Consider the following 19,807-nt stretch of genomic DNA (forward strand, 5'->3'; position numbering starts at 1 on the left):
TCAGAGCAGTCATTGGTTTACTTGAACTGGAAGATGACCCATAAGATGGGAAATATGCCATCTGGATTGATGATATTTTGATGATATTTTACCCAAAATATTTCTAGAAGGTAAAAGTATAGAATTAAGACTTTCTTGTTTAGGTAGGAAATGTGTTTTAAGGACTGTGTTTGTAGCAGTATTCATGTAATTGAGGTACTGGATCTGGCAACTATGTGCTGCTATGCCACTCGCTTCCCTGTTTATTCACTGGCCTTTCGTACCCTGAGCAGCTGCAGTAATTACCGGTGTGCTTGCACACTGTGGTAAAATAACAGTCAATTGTAACTTGAGAGAAAGCATGTTGAAATAGCCATTCATTTTCATTGCTTCTTTTTCTCTTTAGGTGATTCTAGAAGCTATGGACATACTCTTTAGAATAAGAGGAGGCTTGGATCTTGCATTTCAGCTAGCAACTACTGATGGTGTGTCTATAAGACTATAACAGATTTCTTAACATTTGTATAAATAACCTTTTATTAATTAACTAGTTATGATGTTTATTTTCTTGGCATTTCACCAGATGTTAAGTGCTTCTTCCCAAACCCGTAAAGATTAAGTAGAGAAAGTGTTATTCTTTATCTCCGTTAATTTTCTGACAGTCTTTTTCCATCGTATGTTTTTTATTTTAATTTGAAGTAAAGTTTAAATTGCCATTTTTAGGTCATTTTATTTACATATTTTTCCTACGTATGGGTATGGTATTGGGATCACTTTTCAGTTTGAACTCAAAGTTGACCCTGAAATTCTAAGCAAACAGAGAATAACTTAATGACAATTAATTTAGTTATAACAGGATTATATTAATAATACAGATTTGAGACTGTGGTCCAGTCTTTCTAGAGAAATAGAGAAGATGAACAAGCTAACTAGTTACTCTACTGAATTTAGGTGGGGTTGGCTACTGCAATTCCATGTGATAACAAGGGACTAGATCATATGGCATTAAGAGGCTCCTCTAGTCCCACATTCTTACAGTAAGGTGATGTTCATTTCAGAAAGCCTGCCCAAGGCTATCAGTGGCCATTGAGCTATCATACGGCAGAGTGTGGAAGGAGAGTGTCTTTAGCTCAGCTGTAGCTCATTCTGCATTTTAAAAGGACATGTCTTTGCTAGCAACTCTGAATTCAGTGCTAGTGAACCTTGAAAAGGAACTTGGGCTCATTTCAGTTCATGATGTAGAATAGAAGTGTTGAATAGGTTGGGCCAATGCATAGCAACTTTTTGTGAATTGCATCCTCAGAGAAAGGCTGTTTATTTGTCTTTGTTTACAGTGTAGTGAATTTTAACCACAGTGAAGCAGAGTAATATTCAGATTGTCCAAGTGCATGGTATTCACACCTGTTAGTGTGTAAATATGGCAGACCACTCCTTTTGAAGGCAGTGAGGTTTTTGGTTTTGGAGGAGTTTTGTTTGATTTTTTTTCTAATACTGTAGTTTTTAGACTTCTAGTGCAGAAGTCAACTAATAATGGCCAAATTAAGTTAATGCATTAAAGAAATACAATTCAGCATAGTCTTTGATAGCTTGTTAGGCTTGGTATAACTTGTTATGTTCTAAGTAATGTTTTTTAATCTCCTCAGTGAGGAAAACAATGCTGGTCCTGTGCAAAAGTTGCTCTGTCATATCCAGTATTAGTTCAGGTTGTAAGGAGTGGGTGAAACTTAAAAAGTCAAGTCAAACTCTGAAAGATGACTGTCTATACCGGTAATAAAGATTCAGGCTGACCAGGGTGTGGCTTACAGTTACAGGTTTATGTTGGCCAAAATTTGGTCTGCAGCTGGAGTGTAGGCCCTGCTTTTCCAAAAGTTTAGTATATTTTTTGTTTGTATTTCTGAATAATGATATGAAGTCAGAAACATGTGACTCTCATTGAATCTTTCCAGGATTTACTCAAAAGACTAAATATGACCGTATGTAGAAGTTTGCGTGTACATAGAAGTTCGTTTGCAACGGTAGGCTTGGTTAAGAGTTATTGATGTGAGAATTGACTACGGTGTAGGTTGTTCTTCTGTAATTCATTCAGCTCTTCATATTTGACAGCATCTGAGAGAAACAGTACACGTTTGTTCAGGCAGGTATGAGTGTGAATGTTTGAGACAGACCTGCTAAGTGAAATCTTATCTCAGTTTTTGTTTACATAGCCATTTTTCTGATCATAATAGCACTTACGTTTTGACTTGGAATAAAAACATACAAATTTTTTTAAAATGTATGCCCAGCAGCTATAACGAAAGTGAGGGAATTTTCTAGGCTAACTGTATCCTTATTGTGTTTCAGAGGCATCAACAAAAAAGGCATTAGGATATGTTTTCAGTGATCTTGCAAACAAACTGTCCTCAGATGTTCTTGTATTAAGAATTTGCCACAGTTCAGTCTATGTGTGGCCTAACAATGGTATGAACACTGTTCCAGAGCTGACTGATGATTCTGCTTGTAAGGAGATAAGACGATTTATACAGTGAGTATCTTTCAAAAATATTTTTTCAAATAGATGAATTTCATATTATAGAAATTTCTCTTTCTGTTGATACTTCAGATTTGATCAAGATGATGAGACCAAACGAAAGCTTGGCAAAAAAAAGGATAAAAAGTTTCAAGATACGGTATGTGTCTCACCACACTAATAAATTATATCAGACAACCTATCATTTCAGCATTTTTAGATCTGCCCATCTTAGGCTTTTCTGTACACAAATAGACATGGACATGACTTAAAAGAATCCTTTTAAAGTCATTGACACTCGGTGTGAATGCAGAGATCCATCTACAGTAGATCAGCACGTAGAAGTTTGTCTTTAACATTACTAGCTTTTTTTTTTAGCCCAAGTATTTCATTACTGAGTTTGATACCAAATACCTACAATCTTACTTTTGCCTTCTTGGTGCATGTGTTGTTGTTGATGTACTATTGGTGTCTTTATTGTCTGCAGCAGCAGGTAGTCAATATAGACCTCATGTTGGAAATGACGTCTTCATCAGCTGCTTTGGCTCCAGTCATTGAAAGGGAAAATAAGGAACACCACTACATAAATATGACATTACCAGTTGATGTTGTTGTATCTGTTTCTCCAGAAGAAACATGGGGAAAGTAAGTGTTATCCTGAACTTGTAATTTTTCAACTTCACTACTGCTTTTTCTTGAAATAATGAAGGGAAGCTATATCATTAATCAGTTTGATGAAGTAGCATATAGTATTTTTGTAATGGAATTTAACTGTGTAAATAATAAAAGCTCCTGTAGACAGCTGTTAGCTTTAATAATCTTGAGACACAATCTTTTTGCTATGTACAAAAAATTCAGTTTATCAATGTCTGATAGATTTGATAACTCATAACTGTTGCTTAGCAAGGAATTGAGAAAGCCAGGAAAATGTTCTAAAAAATCTTCGAAGTATGTGAGCATGTATAAAAGTGAGAGTTGGAGTGCGTTTGATGAGTCTTCGTAATCTCAGTACTATGTTCGGGGCTGCAGCTGGGTAGATGAAGGTGGAAAATGTTGGAGTCTTCCTCTGTATTTTTCCCTTGCATTTTTTCCATAGGATTTGACTGAAGGATGCTAAATGGGGTGGATAAAATGCAAAAAACCCCCGTATAGTCATATATGTAACTTTTATTTCAGCACATGCTCATAATGGTTGTGTTTCTGATATCAGACCAGGGTACCTGCACTTTGGAGGGTTGAATCACTAGGGAGTAGTTTCTGTGTGCAGACATGCTTTGAGTAAAGCACGGTGAGGTTATATCTTTCTCTGTGGGAGCGGAAGCATGGAATTAATAAGTTCATCAGACCACATGCAAATATGCATGTAAGTATTGTATAAGTATGAGAGCTATGAGAGAAAATGATCCACCATCGCTGTTCCACTTTTTAAATATTCTCCCTTACACTTTGCAGGGTACAGAATCTCCTGGTGAAGGCAATCCACAGGCAATTAACTGACATGGAAAGATGTATCATGAAATATATGAAGGGAACATCAATTGTGGTACCAGAACAATTTCATTTCATGTTACCAGGAAAAAATCACCTTGTAACAATCTCGTATCCTACAGGTATTTCAGATGATCAACTGGAAAGTTACAGAAAGGTAAAGCCAACAAATACTAACAGAATCTGGGGGTTTTTTATTTATTTATTTTTTTAAATTATTATTGTAACTGAAGCAGTGGTAAAGCTTTTCATTTAGCCAACGTAGAATAAATACTAACAGATACTGCTATTTTTTTAATTTATTTTTATTATAACTGAAGCAGTATACTGAATGTGGAAGCTTGATTTATTAGAAGTTATTTTATAAAATGTGCCAGATCTCATTTTTGTAAGGGAACAATAGAAACTTTAAAACTACATAGGATTTGTTTTAGGTAAAACCTACCTAAATTATACTTCTGGTACTGTATTCTTTGAATTTCTCCACTTCCATGGTAGACTATCAGATTACTTGTAGCATGTTATTACTTTCAGGCTTTAACACGTGTCCTGAAAGGGTTAGGGTTGGGATTTTTTTGTTTGTTTTTGCTTTCTTTCTTGGGGTTGTGTGTTGTTGGGTGGTTTGTTTGTTTGTTTGGGGGGGGGGGGGGGGGGGGGGGGGACTGCTTTTTGTGGCTCACAGCTGACCAGCCTTAGCTAGCTTTTGTTTGGTTGGTTTTTGCCTTCTGGGTTAGCACATCTAGAAAAAGGACAATGGATGAGGTTGAAAAATGTTCTGATGTAGCAGTCCTTTCAGAGTGAGACGTGTACCTGGCATATACCAGTTCAGGTCACACAGTTACACATACTGAGAGCATGGAAAGAATCTTCTGCTGCCTTAGAGGTGTAGAAGCCCTGGGGTTTTTTCATTTTCTTCTTCTGTGTGAAGCATTACTGGGTATATAAAACCTAATCTATTCCTTGCATTTGCAGAGGTCTCAGGCATTGGTTGCACATTAAGTCTTTCTTGCTCTCTAACTTCTGTTCACTCTTATCCACTGATTGCTAAGTGTTATTGTAGCTAATGTAGTTGGGTTCGGTGTTGGGTCATCTGCGTAAAATGTGTTACCTGTGTTACACACATTATCCTAGATGATCTCATCATTCATTTCACTCTTAAGCTCTGTGAAGTAAGACAATACATCTCTTTAAACATGGCTGCTGTGTTGTAAACAGTGCTTAAAAGATTTAAAAATAGGCTGAATCTGCCTAAACCATAAGCTCAGTATCTTTACTTTGTCTCAGTATGTGGTATTTGTATGTCTTCAATATTAGTTAAGATTATAATTCAGAGTGTGTGTGTCTATACTACTACATAGATAAAACTGTAATCCTTTTCTATATATGGCTTTCATAAGCCCCATCTTCAGCGGGGCTCCAGCGGCAGGCATTATGTAACAGGACCGCATAAAATAGTGGGCAGGAGGTAAGCCTGCATGAGCTTCTTTTGAGAGGTGAGATCTAGTAGTAAACATACATGCTGAATATTTAATTAAGCAGATTTTTATATATTAATTTGCTAAACTGTGCTGTTAAAATTGTTTATGTCTTTATTGTTACTTACAATGTGATGTTTCTTTTAATCCAAAATTTGAATTGTGCTCTTTATTTTTATTCGAACTTGCATGTAGGAATTGCATGGGTTATTCAATCTGCCTTGTGACAGACCATATTTCAAGAGAGCAAATGCTTATCATTTTCCAGATGAACCATATAAAGATGGATATCTCAGAAATCCACATTTACATCTTAATTCACCTGGTACGGAGTCTGGTATGGTAAGTTTAAATTTAAACATTTGTAAGAAAGTACTTGAGATTTGTTATTAAAAGAAGTAATTTATATAGTCAGTATTACATAGATGAGAAAGCAAAGTTACTGACTTGACCTTTTAAGCAAAAGGGCTTCTCTGCACAAAATGGCATTGCTTGAGCTATATTTGTCCCAAAGAAATTGTATTTTCTTGGAAAAGGATGTACACATTTTTAGCATGTATTTTAAAAGTTTCTCAGAACAGGACAAGAAACTGAAACTATGAATGGAGGTGTTTAGGAGACAAACAGGAGGAGTACTCATGTGTGAATAACAACCCTTCAGTTCTTCCAAAGATTTGCAATCCCCAACTGAAAGCTTTTACAGTGCAAGTGACAAGTCCTATGACTTCTCTGAAAATTGATGCAAGTGTGATCAGATTCATTTGTATTCTCTCTTTCTGTGCAGGTTTATTCAGTACATGGTGTATATAGTTATCACCACTATATGCAGGATCGGATTGATGACAGTGGTTGGGGCTGTGCCTATCGGTCTTTGCAGACAATCTGTTCTTGGTTCAAGCACCAAGGTTACATTGATAAACCTATACCAACACACAAGGAAATTCAACAGGTACAGAACATTTAAGCAGATTAATTATTTTATGCATGTTTGTATAGATTAGTTTTAAAATATCAAATTCGTGTATTTCAGACTTCAGATTTGTGTGATACTTTTAATTTATCTCTTAAATTGAACTATAGTAGTTCTGAATTATTATTTTTAACAAGTTTTATTATAGGAGATCTGTCTCCAAATGTTTATCGGTGTCAGGTGACATTATCTGTACAAATAAGACTCATTAAAATAGTCTTGTAAATATTTCCTTGGATTAATGTTCTATTAGAAGCTCAGATTATGATATTTTCACTGTTTTTGCCAAATGAAAGAAAACAAAAAACCCAATATGTCATACTAAAATCAGTTTTAAAACTGACTTTTGCATTCAGTGACAGCTGAATTGGTCCCCAGATGCTATGCATTGATTTACTGCCTTCTTTTGCAACTTTGCCTTTGAGAGTAGTGGGCTTTTCTTGTTCTTTGAACTCTCCTTCGCTTCTTTTTGTATTGTGAATTCGAATGCATACCTGAATATGTTTGTTTCCGTTAACAGCACTGAAGAAAAACTGTACGCTTGGGTAGCTAATATTGTATGCCTAGTGAGAAATACTGCAATTATCTTCAGTCTTAAAAATAGTTCTTTGCATTACATTTATTTACTGAACATTTTTAGCAAAGTTTGATTCGGTCCATGAAACAACTTTCATCATACTTAACAGGGACGTGAGCACTAAAGTTAAAACTGCATTTCCTGAACATTTCTCAGTCCACACCTAAACTTAAAAGCAACTGAAATCCATCCACTCTTGTAGTATTTTTAGACGTCTAGAAGAGGGCAGTAGCCTTCAGGAGGCTTTGTGGGCTATGTATCCTGAGCAGAAAAGGCCCCTCTCAAGTGCTGCATGTAACACAGAAGCCTCAGAATGGAGAAGAGTTTAAAATAAACCACAACCTTCGGTGTATTTCAGTGGCCTCTTCCTCAGAGCACTATTTTATGGATCCTTTTCTGAGATGCTTTGAATGGGAATCCAGGGACTTCAGTCTGTGAAGTGGCTTCTGCAGTACAAATGATGCACTCCATTATTAGACAGCTCAGTGCTCACCATCCCGGCTTGAAGTCTGCCTGTGGACCTGGGATTATATTCTGTGCTTATAGGCACTCTTCTGTATTAGTGTTCAAGTGACATTACGGAAGAGAACCGCAGTGGATTAATTCAACATCCATTTGTCTGCTTTTGACCGGCTAAGTTCAAAACACATTCGCATATATATAAACCAGCTTTGTTCACAAAAAGTGGTGGAATTGCCTATTGTATGTTGTTGACTTTTGTTTTTCTTCTTCATTGTAATGTTGCAAAGGCACTAGTTGATGCTGGAGACAAGCCGGCAGCATTCGTTGGGTCACGGCAATGGATTGGTTCGATTGAGGTACAGCTTGTTTTGAATCAGCTTTTTGGAATAACATCAAAAATATTATTTGTCAGGTAAGAATCAATATCTGTTTCATAGCTCAGTAATTATTAAAAAGACTGAATGCCTTAAAATGCAAATTACCATTACAATACATGGGAGAATAGGGATAATAAGAGATGATGAATCTTTTAAGGGTTCCTTGTTCATAAACCCTGTATTCCTGCCTGTGGTTGTGGTAACTGCTTACAGATGAAGGCGTTGCTAAATTTCTTGGGGCTTGGGGTTCCAGTTTGCAGTTGCTGTAAATTGCTTAATGATATGCAAACTGATGTGGAATTCAGCCTATTCCTTTGCACCACAACCATAATTTTTGAAGCAGGCACACAGTCTGGCGGTCCTAATGAACTGCATGCACACTGACAGTAAATTATTACTTCATCCACAGAGCTAACCTGTCAGTTCAGGATTGAGGCAAATTGCTGAGCAGCCTGGAAATAGTGTTCTCTTATCTGGGTTTCTGTGACAGATAAAACAAGGGATTTGTTTCCATTCTGACAATCTGACACTCTCATACACAGTAAAGCACCCTACAAATATATTTGGAGAAAAAGAATAATGTTCAGCATTTATCAGAAGTAAAATTACTGGATTTTTATCATTTAGGCAGCACTAAGCAGACTAACAAATCCCTGAACTTTTTGTGATAAACACAATCATGAAATAAAGAATATATACTAACTTAGCATGTATGAAAATTCTAGTCAAACAAAATGCTACTCATGAGTTATGTTTATTTAGAGTAAATTCAATGTAGATATTCTAAAAGAGCATGTGACTATGGTGATGGTGGTTCTTAACAGTAGGAAAATAGTTCAATTCTGCAATATTTTGTAAAGCTTTATACAGCCAATTTTAATCTTTCTTTGTTCCAGAGCTCATATTTGCAGATGATCCACCTATTATTTATAGCCACTGTGACAGGCCCTGCCAGTATGAAGGTTTTTATTCCTGCACATAAGAATATAGAATAGATTCCTTTGTGAACTGGGTAGAATTGTTCATAGTGCTGCTACAAGGGAGCACCAATGTTGTTCAGGATTATGAAAAGCCAACATCACTACCATGCTGAGAAGAAGAAATGTCATGCATCTTTTTCAGCTGGTCACTGGCAGTGGATAGCATTTTTGTCTTGGGCTTATTTCCAGCGAGCACCTCTAACTCTTTATGGAAATAAGACTTCACAGCTGCACCAGCAACGCTAGTACTGAATCCATTATTGTAAATGCACCGTTTCCCAGAGTTCAGTTTTGTATTCTGTCTGCATTTAATCCATCTCTCCAGGAACTTGAGAAGCAGGCACGCAGGCTTTCTTTGAGTTTTCAAAAGGTTAGCCACTATATGAAGAAATATGAAGACAAGACATAAAAAATATCTGTATTAATTTCCTTGCCTAGCTTCTGTCACCACTTTTGGGAGTACTGTCAGTCTTCTGAGGGGAATATGGGTCTCCGTCAGACACATGTCTTCAGCTCCAAATCCTGGAGTACATGCATGTACTGTGTGTGTGCCTTTCTCTTCCATGTAGACTTCTTTTGTCTGTGGCTGGTCCTCATAGTTGAAAAGGAAAGCAGGGAGATTATAACAAAGCTAAGTTCAGTGTTGCTTTGAACAGATTACTACTGTTATTTGAGATTTGATTTTTAAAGCCAGCTTGTGTATGAGTACTGCAATTGCTGGTGCAATTACAGTGGAAACCTGTCTTAAGAGACGTCATTATAAACACCTTTATCAACACCTTATTTTTGTTGTTTCTGATGAAGTTCTGTTACTTCAGACTTCCCGTTGCTGACAGATGTAGCCAGTCTGTTTTTCAGCCACTTGGAGGGACCCGTTGGGGTTTACCAGCTGTCCCCACTGTGGGAGACAAGCAGCAGACACTTCATAGAAGCCAGGTGACTCCAGGTGCTCCAGTGGCAGCTAGGCTTACAGCAGATTCATTGGTCCAACCAGAATCTGTAAGTTGCATTAAAAAAGTTTTTTTCAGATTGCCCCAGGATGTTTACACAGGAAAACTATAAGCCACTTTCTAATCAGTTACCTATGCAGTTAACGAGTATAATGGATAATTAGAGAATTAAGCCTAGTGAGGATGACACATCTGTTGTTGTTTTTCTTACCTAGCCAGGGTTCTGAACTAGCATTGCAGGGAAGAGAGCTTGCTAACCATTTCAAGACTGAAGGAACTCCAGTTATGATTGGTAAGTGCTCGAGTATCAAAGAATGCCAGTGAAAGTGCGTGCCTTTCCTGTGCTGAATTGCATTTCAATTAGAACTCATTCAGTTTAGTGTACAAGAGTTAATCAAAACTCCAGATGAATTAAAAATTACGCTTTTCCCAAGGGAGCCTGGAAAATGATACAATTTAGTCTGGCTGTTACCTTTTTCACTCAGTGTTTCTCCCAAGCTCAATATTAAACCTGGTAACAAAAGTCGATCTAAATGGTGTTCTTAAAAACTGCTGTTGAAGTCAGAACTCGGGACATGACTTCTGCTCTCTAGAGGAGCAGAAGTTCACAGTTCCCCAAAACTTCCCATCACAGCAGAGCAGTGTTTATCTGGCTTTGAAGAGAAGGGTATTATCCAAATTCTTTTTAAGACCAGTTTTAATAATCTGAAATGTTGGTAACATAAGAAATGCCATTAGTAAGAACGCCGTAACTTTAATTGAACTATTTCCAAGACAGCTGTGGTTTAGAAAATGAAGAATATTGAAAATATCATTTTCAGCTTTAATAAAGTTTTAATTTTAGCAATTTTTGCAATCTGTATTTGGCACTCCATAAAGATAGAGTTACTCTCTCTAATTAGAGGTGCCAGAAGTCCAGATTTTGGTATGAAATATTCTTGGCCTTTCAGCAGCCTTTTTGTCTGAATTTCAAGAATTTAGAATCCTGTATTGAAAAATCTTTTAGTCTGTAACTTACCCTTCCCTGTAATGCTCTCTTGCAGATTGGTTTAGTTGTTGTTGTTGTTGGACGGGTGGAGGTTGGCTCTTTGGGGTGGGTTTGGGGGATTTTTTTTTTTTTTTTTTTCTTCTGTTCTTTTGGGGTTTCTGCACATCCTATCTGTTGTGTGGAGTCATTACTACAGTATCCCAAGGATGTAAACTCCTCATGCTATCTGAAAAAACATGCAAGAGTCGACCTGTGGCCAGCTCATCAAAATATCCCCTTTCCCTGTTTGTAGGCTAGAGAAAGGGGAGTTGGAAATTACTACTCTGCCCCTAATATCCATTGATGGAACTTAGCAGAAAACAGGAGATAACCCTTATCCAGCAGTTCTGATTTCTGTTCTAATTTTAGTCCTTTTACAACCAGGAAGTTTTCCAGATTCCTTTTCTACAGTTAAGTTTCTTTAAAGAAAAAGTGAGCAAAACAGATGTTTGAAATATTCTTGACTGCATCTGGTGGAAGTGTTGAGGATTTAACCTGCCCTGCTGACATGGAAGAAATTTGGAAAGTAAATTCTCTAGTTGTAGTAAGTAAAGTAAAATAAGTAATCTTCCCTAGTTGTAGTAAAGATATGTTGTTTAATAATGTGAAGACTCTTATGAAGGACAACTTCAGAATCATTTTGATAACCAAGCTAGTCTGCTAATAGAAAGTGTTGATGTATTTTTATTTTAGGTTTGCACATTTAGCCAATCTCAGTGAAAAATTTTTAGCAATTTGTGTTCCTCCTATTTTAGGTGGAGGTGTTTTGGCTCACACAATATTAGGAGTGGCTTGGAATGAGATTACAGGGCACATAAAATATTTGATTCTAGACCCACATTACACCGGAGGAGAAGATCTGCATGTTATTTTGGAAAAGGTGAGGCTTGATGCACGTATATACATATATTTTGGCATTAAACAAATAATGTGCAGCCAAATACAAATTGGCTGTTCTATGGCTCCTCCGTTTCTTATGGAGGAAGTGCTGATCCCAGTTAACCTGCATATATGCTACTTATTGTTAGTTTCTGAAACTTTGTGTCTTTGGAGAAGATGTATTGGGTCAGCAACTACATAAAGTTGTTACAGTACAAAGAAATGTTCTTTACTTTCTCTGACTTAAACCATCTCCCCTTTTACCCAGTAGTATATACAATAGGTGTGTTTGGTATTTTGAATGGAACAGAAAAATATGTTCAGCCTGTAAAATGCTGTTACTGAAGCAGAGAAGATAACCATTTATTTAAAATTTAAATAAAAAAAAAAAATCCAACACTAGGCATTCTCAGATCAGGCCTTGAACTAAGTTTAAAGGGCAGATACTGAGCTGTTTTGAAAATCTGGGAAACTCTAAAGAACTAAAGGGTATGTAATGTTATTTCCATATTTAAAGCTACTAAAAGGGATGACAGCACATTACAAAACAGTAAGCATAGTGTCAGAAATGTTAACTGTGAAAGTGGCTAAATCATTTCACAGGTGCTAAGTAATCAATTTCTTCATACTAAGTTGCAAATAGCAACTTTTATTTCGTATCTTTATTTGATACCCTTGGGTTGGGCCCAACTAGAAAAGCTATTGAAGAAAGATTTTGCTAGCCCTATAATGATCAAAGCTTGAAATGAATAGAGAAAGAAACAATTTCCAAAGAGCATGTAGAACCAAAGGCTGTTAGAGCTACAAGGTGTTCAGGAATGGTCCAGGAGGATAAAATACTGCAGAACCCCCTTTCCTCATCAAAAGTGGCAGGGGAGGGGAGGAACCGAGGTGGACTGTAAGTTTGTAGCTCTTTTCTTCAAAAACACCTCATATAATTATGTGGTACTCTGCAAACTTAAGGCCTCTAAGTTAAACTGTTTTTCTGCTAAATCATGATCAACAGCACACCTTCTGATATTAAGAACTCTTTTTGGCTCTGAAATATCAACTATTACCAAAGAAGGCAAGGATTCAAGACAAGAGAAATGGAAACTGTGAGAATGATAGAGTTTCAGAATAATATTAGTCTCTCTGTAGCAGCAGAAGGTAGTGGGAGGGGCAGGGGCGGGAAAGAGATGCTACTTTTTAGGAACTGAGCTGGGGTGGGAAGGGGGCGGAGGGAGACTCTGTAAAGTGTTTTCTGTCAGTGTGTTTCCAGGCGTGTAGAGAACTTTCTGAAAATTGTGTGTCATTGCATTCTATAGATATTTGAAAACAATTCGTACACCTTAGATTAAAATTAGTAAAATAAAATGGATCCAATAGTAGTAGATAGGGAAAACAGAATTCGTAGTAGATTTAAACGCTGTCTTGCTTTTTCTTGGACAGGGCTGGTGTGGATGGAAGGGCCCGGAGTTTTGGAACAAGGACGCCTATTATAATCTGTGCCTACCTCAACGACCAAAAACTATTTAAATTCCACTTGTATGCTGGAACATGTTAAGCCAGAATACTAGCTGATCTAGATATAACTGTCTTGTTATTTACCAAAATATGCTTTAAGTCAATCAAAACCCAGTTGAAATAGAAAAGTTGCTTGAGTAATTTAAATTAAGAATTTTTTTTTTTAAATGAAACCTCTAAAAATAAGAGTTATCTGATGTGAACTGTATTTCTTACAAATACATTTATTAGGTAACTAATACTCTTGTCTTTTGGCTAGGACAATTTTATGTTTATATAGCAATTTTTGTTGTGCTAAAGTCTTTACAGATTAAATGCCCAGTCCTTTTATTTTATGGACTTCTTTCTTGCACAAGAGATGAACTGTCCTATACCTTTCAGGTTCCATATCGCCAGCTGTCTTGTGCACTATGAATCTCTTCAAAGGCATCATTTGGTGCTGTTGATAACAGCATTTTAGAAGAGGAGTGGGAGAAAAATGGCTATATGTACTGAATTTTATAAACTTTGTTCTCATATTTATGCAGAAAAAAATGTGAGAGAATTAATTGTTATATGCTCATTTATTTACAGCTGTATGAATACAACTATTCGAGGGGGGAAAAAAAAAGAAAACAAAACACAACAGTCTTCTGTGAGAAGTAAAAATAAAAGAGCTTTTCTCCTTCTCAGAAGGAGACAATGTACCAGCATACACATCTGACTGCTCAATGTATAGTCCAGTCGTGTTTCTTCAGACTTCGGATTCCCCTTGATTTCATTTTGGGATTACAAGCTGTTTCATTTGTCAGCTAGGAGACAAGATCCGTCATATGAACAAACGAGTAAGTCTGTAGCTACTCCCATCAGTACATCAGTAAAAGTACCTACGATTTCTTTCCCCGCCCCCCCCCCCCCATGTTAAAGTAGCCTTTTCAGTGGCATTCCCCATGCACTATCCATTTTCAATAAGACCATAACCTTAAATACCTATGCAAGTTGATCCTTACTAGCAAGCTTCTACATCCAACTGCTGTGTATCTAACACCAAATTTATTTACTTAAATGCTAAAAGCATTAAAAAAAAAAAAGAAAAATATTGTGAATTGTAGTAAACGAACAGTCTTACACACCGTCTGATCTTCTCCTCTTCCTGCTTATGGATCTGCTGGTTTCACTTTCTTGTTTCTGTGCACTTGGATCCTCTCTCAGGAAGCCATGTTTGTCACTTAGTGAGTAGCCAGACCGTCCTCTCAGTTTCATTGTCTGCGTGTGCTGAGTTGTTGCGAGGAACTTGGCACATTCCAGAAAGCCATAAGCCAGTGCGAGGTCTGCTGCTGTTTGTCCGCTGTTGTTGCACAAGCTGAAACACAGAATTAACAATAACCATTCAATTAAATTGGAATATGTATTATGAGCAAGCACTGATCAAGACTAAGTGGTAACTTTAGACAGAGGTATAAAAATAAGTACAGAGTATCAATACCAAGAAGGTTTGTCAAGGATAGCATGGGGCTCTACTCATACAGAGGGCTGGTATTATATGCAACAAGAAATAATTCTTTTAAAATAAATTTGTCATCAGACTATGACTGGCTTAGCATATCAGAAAGGCAAGAGGAAGGTGAGCACAGCATTAGTCAGAATGGAAAACTAACAAGAACATGCAATCAGGAATATTCTCTTAGCAGTTGCTGTAGAGGTCTTTAATGTGGAACTAAACAGCAGCATATGGTCTGTGCTACTTTGGTGTTTATGTCTATGGCAGTTTTTAATACTGCTCTTTCTTACAACTGTAGTCATGCTATATTTACAGTCTTAGCATGCACACTCTGAACAAGAAAAAGTACTGTGTAAAATACATGTATCCTTTGACACTGTTACTGAAATGACTAAACGTAGCTCAACTTACTCAATTTTGGCATCGCCAGCAACAAGGAGAGCAAGACATTCCAAACTCCCAACTTTTGCTGCTTTATGAATCGGGGCTTCTCCAAGGCAATCCTAAAAACACAATTTATATATAGCAGTCATTTGAAGGAAGGGGAATAGGATGAAGCTATCTTGTTCTGCAACATGACTGTTTACAGAGTGTTACTCTGTATACCAGCCTGTTGAGAGAGAAATTAAACGAATACAGCTAGTAAAGTGTACTCGGTAACTGCCATTCAATGTTTACTGTATTCATCACAGCAAACTAGAAATACTGTCCCATGCAATACTCATTGTTTAACCTTTACCTTGTAAAAGATTGTTTACACAGAATACACTCTGTACACTGATGAACAGCATCTTTCAGCACCATTCAGTGATTGCTGTGACCAACAGCTTGCTGGTACCAGCTCAGAGGTATAAGCAAATTAAACTTTGCAGCTAGAGAAAGAATCCTTATGTTTACTGGAAGCAGGGGCAAAATTTCAGAGGAAAAAGGAATACTCATCTGTGTAAAAGAATTATGTTCTTGTGACATCTGCATGTAGCACTGTGTGAAAATTGCATTATACATCGCAAATGAAATTGCTAATACAATATAGACAGGCTTTCTGGTTCATGCTAGAATAAAGTTACTCTAAAATAAGCAACCCCAGATACCTCATGCAATACAACTGTGTATATAAAACCTCTCTTAGATAAAAAATATTTAAATAATATAAATTGGATTTGCTGACATGCGAGATTAGAAGTGGGAGAAACAAAACTTCTGTATTTTTACCTGTTGGTTCAGATTTGCTCCTGTCTGCAGTTGCCAAAGTAGGAAAAAAGCTTCACCACCACAAGCAGCCAAGTGAGCTGGCGACTGACCAAAGGCATCTGCAGGTGCGTTCACAGCGGTTCCTGCCTCAAACAGATTGCTGAAACTACTAGACTAAAATAAACAAGATATATATATAAAAAAAAGCACAATGTTATTGCCAGTCTAAGCCACGGCAAGTCTAAGAACACTGCATCATGGCAGAAAACATCCCCCTCACAAATCATCGGACCTTTAGACTGCCCCTTTAAAAAAAGCAATCCCAGCATGACTTTTTTGGCTTTTAATCTCTTAACCAGAAATAGTGATCGACATCGGCAGTGCCCCAACGTATCTAGCAGCAACTCCCGGCAAACTACACTTCACACAGTTCCGTCGCTGGGCTCCCTGTAAGACGGAACCAACAGACCGACCTTCCCCAAACCTCACCTCTGAATTGCAATCCAGCATCAACATTGCCTCCCTTTCGCTGAGCACGCCTGGCTCTCACGGCTCCGGGGTGGCCGAGGCAGCGAGCCGCCGCAAGAAGCTGTCCCTCGCCGCCACAGCTCGCGAGCTGGCACAGGCAGCGATCCCCCGGCTACAGCCCCCGCCCGCTGCCGGCAGCCGGCTGCGGCACGTACACAAACACGAGCACATGGGCGGGAAGCCGCCCGGCTGGCCCTGATTGGCCTGCCCGGGGGCGCCGCGGGGCCGCCGGCACGGCACGGCACGGCCCGCCCCGCCCTGCCCCGCCTCGGCCCGCCCCGGCCCAGCGGCGCGGTGCCGGGAAGCAGGGCTAGCGGCAGGTGGGGCGGCCATGGGGCGCGGGGCGGCCCGGCACGTCCCTCACACGCTGGCGCAGGCAGGCCCGCAGCCGCAGGAGAGGAGGGCGGGAAAGGCATCCCTGCCTCCGGAGAGCCCAGCGCCGGCCGCCGCACGCAGGCAGGCAGGCAGGCAGGCACGCACCCGGCAGTGGCGGGGAGCGAGGGCCAGGCCGTGAGAAGGCGTCTCTGGAAACTCCTCCTGTCGCTGTCATCAAGGGACGCACGGCTTCAGCCGGAACCCAAGCCCCTGTAGCTAGCCGTGCTGTATGTGAATCATTTTATTCGCTCGATTTGCTGTTGCCAAGCACGGCTTCAAAAGTGGTTCTGCCAATGTACCATAACGCTGGTTTGGAAAGACTACATCGAGGCAGACTTGGATCTAGGAAAGAAAAAAATAAAAAAGAGGATGAACTTAGAATTTTCCCCCAAAAAAGCTTAAGTCAGCATAAAGAGATCCCTGCTATCTTCCTGCCCAAGCTCTGCCACTAGGTTAAGGAGACTGAAGAGGCATGACAAATTCAGCCATCTGTGAAACCCAAGGCTCCCATTTAGCGTATAGGTTACAGAAAGTTCATCACCAGTCTGAGTGGGGCTGGACGTGGTGGTGATGGCAGAGGTCAGGATAGCCACCTATCACATCTCTGTTCAAAACACATTTGCAAAAACAGAATGTTCATTTTCACTTCCTTGAGCACTAGATGTCCCAGAGAGGGTCAGGCCACGTGGGCCGAGGTCACAAACAAGCTTTCCACCCATAGACCTGTCTGTGCTGGAAACCAGACCCAGCCACAGCCACACTCAAAGGCAGTTACCATGAAAAATAATTGCTTGGAATCTATTTTGAACATGGTGACAGTGACGTTTCATGGTGAAACCTGCTTTCCCCCCGCAGAGCTTTAATACTCAGTGTCCATGGCTGCTGGGGAAGGCAGGGGTGGAAGAGGTGAATGCCCACACGCAGAGAAACCACTGTCCCTGTCACTGACTGCTTTGAGTTTTAAAAAACAACTGCGTAACTTCATTTTGCATGGACACAGCCTTTGCTCAGATTATGTTTAAAAGCAACTGCCTGTCCTTTTCATGCTATAAAATCCAATTTGACAGAGGATTCCGATTACCACTGATCATGCTTCACAGTTAAAAGCCTGACGAGAAGTGAAGAGCAGCTTTAACCCAGTGTCTGAGGTTTACAGTTCTGTTTCCTTACCACCATATAGTATTTCCTTCTGTGTCAGATGCCTACATATTTGTTATGGAAGTTACTCATAATCACTACCATCATTTAAAAAAACCATGGAAATCAAAAGTCATGTGTTAAAAAAAAAAAAATATTGCATGGTTTTGATAAACAGAGTTAAGGGAAAAGAAGCCTAACGGCGTTTCTTTGGGGTATATATAGTTCTGAAATAAAGGCAAAAACGTTATGACAATTACCTCCTGCTTCTCCTTTGGGAAAGCAAATATAAATTATTTAAGTAGTGGAATATGAACATGTACAGTATCATTTTTAAAGGTTCAGAAATCCAGGTAAATAGGCAGTGTATCAATTCAGCAGAATTATTTCAGTAAGTGACAGTTTTCACCTCTCCTTTCATATGGAAAGAAATACACCTGTGTAATTACCAAATGTTTTTTTTCCTGAACAGCTAGCCAAGCAAATTTGTTAATAAACAAATAAAATCCCTACACTTCTACCTATGCATTGTTAGGGATGAAATACCGCTGCACAGATGCCAGAAATCCACAGTCTACAGTTCATGCAACTATAAAGACTCTTCTGAAAACACACATATCCAGAAGTAGCTTAAGACTAAATAGTCTTGGATCGCCCAAGAGGTTTTTTTTAAAGACCTTCCCTCCCCTACATTACCTCAGCAATTCGTAGGTTTCAAGCCGCACCCGAGGAATTCCATCTTTCCAGCCTAACCACCTACACAAACTCTCACATCCTGCCAGCTGCAACTCTCTTCAGATTCTTGCTATTAATTAGTTCTTGAGCTTCGTGCCACATTTTGCTCATCTCATTAGTGCCTGCAAAACTCTTCTGCCTCTGAATAACTGATACTTGTATTGGTTATAAACACAGATGCAACAATTTTGATCTATTTTGTATGGCCCAGCCCAAGTGCCACTTAAGGACAATGCTTCCCAGCCACAGCTGTTCTGGAACATAACTCGCTAAAAATTCCTCTGCACTTCGTACCTCAGACCACACAACTTGCATAGGTATCAAGAAAATGAAATTGGAAAAACTGGTCCTAATAAATGTGTGTAAGCAATCAGATAAACCAAGGCATGCTGTTGAATCTCACACCCTTCAGCATCAAAAGCAGCAATGCAGCCCTGTGTTAATTGCCTTTGCTGAAGAGTATCGTTGCTTTCACAGGCTGTTCTTCACTCTGCCTGTTAAATCAAGTAATTCACTGATGCTTTAAAAAAAGTTTAGTTTCCTGTAGACTTCTTAGGCTGTATCATCAACACAAAATGAATCAGGATGAGTTTTAGGAGGTTTTTGGCACTTAAAGTCCGTTGGGACCGTCGGAAAACATCATGCGGAGCCCGCAGGTTTAACCACACAAATCCGCAAGCATTACTCTCCTGTTTTGACTGTTGCCTCTGTCCCTGTTGCTATAGAAACAGATTGCGCTGCCAAAAATGGAAGGATGATAATCCTCTGAAAAAAAAAAAAAGCTGGGAATGCAGCTAAAGATTATTTTAAAAGCACTCTCGCAGCATTTTGGTATTATATCCCTTTTTATAAGAGAGACAGCCAGAAGCTATCAACAGAAGTGGAAACAATGCCTTACATTTCAGGAGAAATCAGCCTCAAACAGCATTTTCCCTCAATTATCCTTCTAAGTTTTGTAGTATCTGTATGGGGAAAACAAACTACATTACAACGAACAGTTTCTGATCACTGGAAATAGTGAAGTCCCATTTTCTAGACCGAAGTTTCATGGCCTAGTGCCCTTTTAACTGAATTGCATTCAGAGTTTCTGTTATTCTTGCCTATAATCGCTTTCTGCAGAGCATTTTGGGCTTTTGCATTTAATTTGCAACAGGACCAGCAGGTAGTGGGAAAGATCCGGTGGAT

At 38.9% G+C, this 19,807-nt stretch overlaps 2 protein-coding genes across 6 annotated transcripts in view; one reads left to right on the forward strand and one right to left on the reverse strand.

Moving 5' to 3' along the window:
• The window catches only part of UFSP2 (UFM1 specific peptidase 2), an 18,045-nt gene extending 2,098 nt beyond the window's left edge, over window positions 1-15,947 (forward strand). For 4 of the 5 annotated variants that reach the window (XM_050895862.1, XM_050895859.1, XM_050895860.1 and 1 more), the window contains exons 2-12: window positions 386-464; window positions 2,320-2,500; window positions 2,579-2,645; window positions 2,973-3,130; window positions 3,938-4,130; window positions 5,644-5,790; window positions 6,233-6,397; window positions 7,745-7,869; window positions 9,980-10,056; window positions 11,547-11,671; window positions 13,102-14,048. In XM_050895862.1, the coding sequence (XP_050751819.1) occupies window positions 401-464; window positions 2,320-2,500; window positions 2,579-2,645; window positions 2,973-3,130; window positions 3,938-4,130; window positions 5,644-5,790; window positions 6,233-6,397; window positions 7,745-7,869; window positions 9,980-10,056; window positions 11,547-11,671; window positions 13,102-13,188 (1,389 nt within the window). In that variant the 5' untranslated portion in view covers window positions 386-400 and the 3' untranslated portion in view covers window positions 13,189-14,048. Of the gene's footprint in view, window positions 1-385; window positions 465-2,319; window positions 2,501-2,578; window positions 2,646-2,972; window positions 3,131-3,937; window positions 4,131-5,643; window positions 5,791-6,232; window positions 6,398-7,744; window positions 7,870-9,979; window positions 10,057-11,546; window positions 11,672-13,101; window positions 14,049-15,880 lie in introns of those variants that run through there. The other variant, XR_007766368.1, reaches the window with a different exon arrangement.
• ANKRD37 (ankyrin repeat domain 37) lies at window positions 13,907-16,456 on the reverse strand. The gene is made up of 5 exons (XM_050895865.1): window positions 16,337-16,456; window positions 15,869-16,021; window positions 15,068-15,159; window positions 14,289-14,518; window positions 13,907-13,967 (listed from the first exon to the last, which is right to left on the reverse strand). Exons 1-5 carry the CDS (start codon window positions 16,361-16,363, stop codon window positions 13,957-13,959), a joined length of 513 nt encoding a protein of 170 aa, XP_050751822.1. The 5' UTR covers window positions 16,364-16,456; the 3' UTR covers window positions 13,907-13,956.
• Between the last annotated feature and the right edge of the window lie 3,351 nt (window positions 16,457-19,807).

This window comes from Gymnogyps californianus, chromosome 4, assembly GCF_018139145.2.
Source record: "Gymnogyps californianus isolate 813 chromosome 4, ASM1813914v2, whole genome shotgun sequence".
NCBI lineage: Eukaryota > Metazoa > Chordata > Aves > Accipitriformes > Cathartidae > Gymnogyps > Gymnogyps californianus.

Excerpts from the sequence above, each read along its gene's own strand:
- ANKRD37 (XM_050895865.1), bottom strand. The coding sequence starts at position 16,363 with ATGTTGATGCTGGATTGCAATTCAGAG. Across the intron at positions 16,022-16,336 it reads TGCTGGATTGCAATTCAGAG|TCTAGTAGTTTCAGCAATCT; the intron begins GTGAGGTTTGGG and ends TGTTTATTTTAG. Across the intron at positions 14,519-15,067 it reads GCTGGCGATGCCAAAATTGA|CTTGTGCAACAACAGCGGAC; the intron begins GTAAGTTGAGCT and ends TCTGTGTTTCAG.